This window comes from Pseudomyrmex gracilis, unplaced genomic scaffold, assembly GCF_002006095.1.
Source record: "Pseudomyrmex gracilis isolate BER0280 unplaced genomic scaffold, ASM200609v1 scaffold_2343, whole genome shotgun sequence".
In the NCBI taxonomy this organism is placed as follows: domain Eukaryota; kingdom Metazoa; phylum Arthropoda; class Insecta; order Hymenoptera; family Formicidae; genus Pseudomyrmex; species Pseudomyrmex gracilis.
Window position 1 is genome coordinate 8,294 of NW_018022927.1, and position 5,259 is coordinate 13,552.

Here is a 5,259-nt window from a genome sequence, read left to right on the forward strand (position 1 = left end):
GCTTTGAGTTTCATACAAAAACCTTGATTTTTACTGTGTCTGATATGTCGAATTTTGTGTTAACCAAGCAACATTTGCAAGAGATTTAAATTTTCTGTTTTAACTAAAAGAAAAGTGCAGCTGAAGCCCATCAAATGCTTGTCGAAGTTTGTGTTAACACTGCTCAAACTGATAAATCATGTAAGGAATGGTTTCGACGTTTCAAGAATGGAGATTTCAGCGTTGAAGACAAGCCTTGCTCTGGACAGCTAAAAAACTTCGAAGACAAAGACTTGGAGGCATTACTTGAAGAAGATCAGAGTCAAACGCAAGAGGAGATTGCAGAATCATTGGGAGTAACTCAACAAGCTCTTTCTGTACGATTGAGAGCTATGGGAATGATTCAAAAACAAGAAAATTGGGTGCCTCATGAACTAAAACCGAGTGACGTTGAAAGACGATTTTTTACTTGCGAATTGCTGATTCTAAAGCAACAAAGAAAAAGTTTTTTGCATTGTATTGTGACTGGAGATGAGAAGTAGATATTTTACGACAACCTCAAGAAGAAAAAATACTACGCTAAGCCCGATCAATCGTTGCCATCAACTTCAACATCAACACCAAAGCATTTGAAAATTCATGGTTCAAAGATCATGCTGTGTAGCTGGTAGGACCAAAAGGATGTTGTTTACCATGAGCTGCTNAAACCTGGCAATTCCATTACAAGCAATCTGTATTGGCTACAATTGATTTGTTCGAGCCGCGTATTGCGAGAAAAATTCCCGGAATACGAGCAAAGACATGATAAAGATATTCTTCTTCATGACAACGCTCAGCCTCATGTCGCAAAAATCGTAAAAACATTTTTCGAAACGCTCATGGGATGTTTTACCGCACCCGTATTCTCCGGACATTGCTCTTTCTAATTATTGGTTGTTCCAAAGGATGCAGCACGATGTAGCATGTCACCGGTTTAATTCTTTCGCAGAAATCGAAAATTGGCTCCAAACTTAAATTGCCTCCAAAGACGAGTCATTTTTTCGAGATGGAATTTAAAAATTGCGTGAGAGATGGGAAAAAGTAGTAGCCAGCGATGAACAATACTTTAATTAATCTATTCATTTATTTTGTTTTGAAATAAATGCAGTTTCAAACACAAAACAAACGGATTGAATTAATTTGTACTCNCCCCCCTCCCGAATAGGTTCCCATCTTGTAGTAGCTCCGAGGCGGGAGCTCCGGGTCCGCGGAGGACTCGGTGTGCATATGGTCTGGCCGCCTCGCAGTAACTACACGGAACGTTTATTTTGTTCCCAACGTGTGTTGCGGCGCGGCCGGGCATTGATCGTCAGCCTTCGAGTGGACGCTGGCAGATTTGCCCGGTCGTGTTGCCACAACAAATGTGTAAACTGACGGAACAAGTATTGACCACAGAAGGTGAGCATCTTGTGTCCTCGGGAGCTCGGGGCTCTCGCGCCGGAACGGGTAGTGGGGCTTAAGGTTGCGGGCGGTGGACACCCGCTCAGGGGTGGGCTCACCCGCGGCCACCTAAGAGGAACCCACTAAGCTAAGGTGTGAGCAGCCGTGCCGAGAGCTGCATGGCGCAAAGGGTGTTGCGTCTTGAACGGTCCGTACTTCTGGATCCTCCTGGATACCGGGTGAAATCCAGGAGTACGAAGCCAAGCCCCGGCCATACGCGACTCTGGCCGGGTGAGACCGCGCGACCGCGACACTCGTGGGACTCAAATGGATAACATTTCAGAAGAAAGCATTCCTTCCAAAGCTTCCAGGGGCGAAACTTCCTCAAGAAGCAAACACCCAGGAAGTCCAAACAATACGAGAGCAGGATCTGTGGCCCCATCTCGCAAGAGACTTAGCGGGGTCAGGAAACAAGAGGCAGGCAAGGGAGAGTGTGGCTGCTAAGGCCCCTCACACCCATACTGCTGTTGCTTTAAAAACAGGAATTGGGGGACGGGCTTCGGGTAGCGCGGTGAAGCGCGCCAGGCCGGAGCACTCCTAGTCCCTTTACCAATCGCCAGGACAAGAGACCCAGAAATGAAAGGTCTTATGTCCAGGTGACAACAGAAACTGTCAAGGTGGCCCTAGTATTGGAGGGCTACCCCGAAAAGAAATTAGGAGCTGATGAGGGGTTGGAGATCAAGAAATTGATCAAGTCGCATCCTCGGCATGTCCGGAGATGCCAAAGCCCCCACCTTTTTTGGCACCTGCGACATAAATGGGCCACTGGTGATAGTGTGCGCCAGTAAAGAGTCGGAGGAGTGGCTTAGAAATCATTTCTCTGATTGGAAGATTAGGGGAACTCTTTTGCTTGTGTTGGCGGCCGGTAAGCTACCGAGACGTCGGGTGGTGATACACGTGAAAGAGCCAGATGTAGAGGTTGAAGAAGCCTTGAAGCTCCTCAACCAACAAAATGCGGGACTGGCAACCAATGAGTGGGTCGTCATCAAGGGGAGTCAAAGTAGGGACGCCACGGGCGCCGACTTTGCCTGCTTGATTGGCGACTCTTCGCTGGAAGCGTTTCCGCGTTTTCTGCGGAACCGGTCGCGCCACTGTTAAGGTGGTGGCGAGCCGGGAATGCGGAGAGGCCACCGAGCAAATAGAGGTGTCGGAGGGTGTCAAGACTGCTTAAAATGGCTTTTCTCGGCATCCAAATAACACAAATTATCTTGCGGCATAGCAAGAGCGCCTCGGCAATTTTAGCTAGAAGCATGGCTATGATGCAAACAAGTATTGCACTAATTCAAGAGCCTTGGTTTGTAAACGGTGCAATAAAGGACTCAGTGGATGCGATAATTTATACAAAGCACACTCGGAAAAAAGAGTAAGATCTTGCATTTTTATTAAAGGACTAAATGCCATCTTTTTGCCGCAGCTCAGCAGTGAGGACCTCACAGTCATCAGGGTGAAAGTACAACTGGCCGAGAAGAACATGAAGGTACTGATAGAGACAGCTTACATGCCCTTTGACTCCAAGGATCCACCACCGCAAGAAGAGGTAAAAACCCTGGTGGCCTATGCGGAAGACAAGGGACTTGAACTCCTGCTGGGTTGCAATGCAAACTCTCACTATGTCGGATAGGGGAGCATCGATATTAATTTGCGAGGGGAAAGTCTCCATGGTTTCCAAATGGGCACATGACTCACTATCCTAAATAGAAGAACTGAGTCGACCTTCCAGGACTCAAGAAAACGGGAGGTTATTGACAGTACGGTGAGTATGGAGAAGGTGGCGAGTCTGGTGAGAAACTGGAGGGTCTCTAATGAACCTTCGGGATCCCACCACAGACAAATACGCCTACCTCTTCAACACTCGTCGCCGATAAACTGGGCTCGTAATTCCAGAAAGACTAATTGGGACGGCTTCAGGGCTTATTTCAAGGCCCGGCTTGCTGGAGCCCTAACTAGTTATATACATTATATATTTCTAAGAATAACTTAAAAAATGCGGCGGATTACTTAAAGAACGCTATTGTAAATGCCTATGAATCAAACTATTTGTCGAGACCAAGAAAGCCGGTGACCAAGATCCACTGGTGGAATAATGAGCTTGAGAAGCTGAGGTCAGAAACAAGAAAGGAATTTAACAAAGCAAAAAGAACTGGTCTTGCAGCACACTGGGAAGCTTTTAGAAGCTCCCAACAAGAATATAGCAAGACAATCACAAAAGCAAAACGCAAAAGCTGGAGACATTTTTGCAAAGGTACTGAAAGTGCAGCGGAGGCATCCAGACTTTGCAAAATCCTCAACTTAGATCAATGTTCTCATCTGGGCTGTCTTAAGCTTTCAACAAGAAACATTACTGAAGAAGCATCTCTAAAACATCTGATGGATGTTTACTTCCCAGGATTTGACAATAAGAAACAATGTAGTCGGCCGAAGCCCAGGGAATATAAGCTCAGAGAGTGGCATTTAGCGGCAAAGGTTGTCGATCCGAGGGGAGATAAATGGGCTGTTAGGACCTTCAACTCCTATAAACCGAGATTGAATGGAATCTACCCGATTCTCCTTCAGAAGAGTCTGAAGGTTTTACTTGGTCCACTCACAAAAATCTTTAGGGCAAGTATTGCCCTANGACATGTCCCCCAGGTTTGGAGTGGAACAAAAGTCGTTTTCATACCCAAGCCTAGCAGAAATAATTACATGTTAGCCAAAGACTTTAGGCCTAATTAGTCTCACCTCCTTTGTTCTTAAAACGTTGGAGAAGTTGATTGATAGGTTCTTGAAAAACGGCTCTTTGCTTACATATTCACTGACCTCCTTTCAATATGCCTACAGAGAGGGCAGATCAACTGATACTACCCTGCATTTCGTGGGCAGAGTTTAGGCATAGTTGGAGGCAAAGGGTTATGTTTTAGGCGTATTCCTGGATATCGGGGGAGCTTTGATAGCATCTTGTATGATGTGATCGGGAAAGCGATGATCAGCCATGGCATTCCAGCTGCGATAGCAGACTAGACACAAAGCTTACAGGAAGAACCCTGACTGCTAGTAACGGAGTACATGGCTTCCCCGCCAAAGGTTGTCCGCAGGGAGGAGTATTATCTCCCTTACTGTGGTGCCTAGTGGTGGATGAACTTCTTGAAAAGTTGCGGAAAACGGGCACTCAATCACTCAATCAATATGATTAATCGGCTTGCACAAAATATCGATCGATTAAGTTAATCACAAATGATGGTAACATTAAAATGCATTCATGGTCATTCTCAAGCTTCTGGTATCAGTTTGATTCTGTATAGTGTAGTAAAAATTACAAAAGTGAGCGCATTCACTAAAATATCTATGATTTTATTGGTCAATCATTAGTAAATTCGCTCACTTTTGTAATTTTCACTACATTGCATGAATACAGAATCGATGCCCAGTACAGATCAAATTTAGTGTTCCGTTTCCACTGGAATTAGAGTACTTATAGATCAAAGCAGAAGAGAAATGAGCGCAATTTGATGCGTTTCCATCGACTTAAATTTGATTCTACGCCGCATTAGGTGTAAAGTAATGCTTCGGTGGAAACTAAATCAGTGTTGAAAGTTTAAGGGCTATTCTGGCTATTGCACACAAAATGCCATAGCTACATAAACATAGCAGATTATATAAACCAATAAGTATTACCATAAAGTCACCATAATGATTTACAAACTTAAAACTGTGCTAAATGCTCACTGGTTCAAATAGTTTTATGCTATGCATTTGCACTTTCTATAGGCCATCATACCATAAACATCTATAGTATACACAGTTTGTCCGGAAAGTTCCCGGACT

The 5,259-nt window shown here is 44.8% G+C and overlaps 1 protein-coding gene across 1 annotated transcript; it reads left to right on the forward strand.

Moving 5' to 3' along the window:
* Nucleotides 1-3,217: 3,217 nt before the first annotated feature.
* Nucleotides 3,218-4,170, forward strand: LOC109862767. Its single transcript, XM_020442902.1, has 2 exons — nt 3,218-3,238; nt 3,463-4,170. Exons 1-2 carry the CDS (start codon nt 3,218-3,220, stop codon nt 4,168-4,170), a joined length of 729 nt encoding a protein of 242 aa, XP_020298491.1.
* The last annotated feature ends 1,089 nt before the right edge of the window (nt 4,171-5,259 follow it).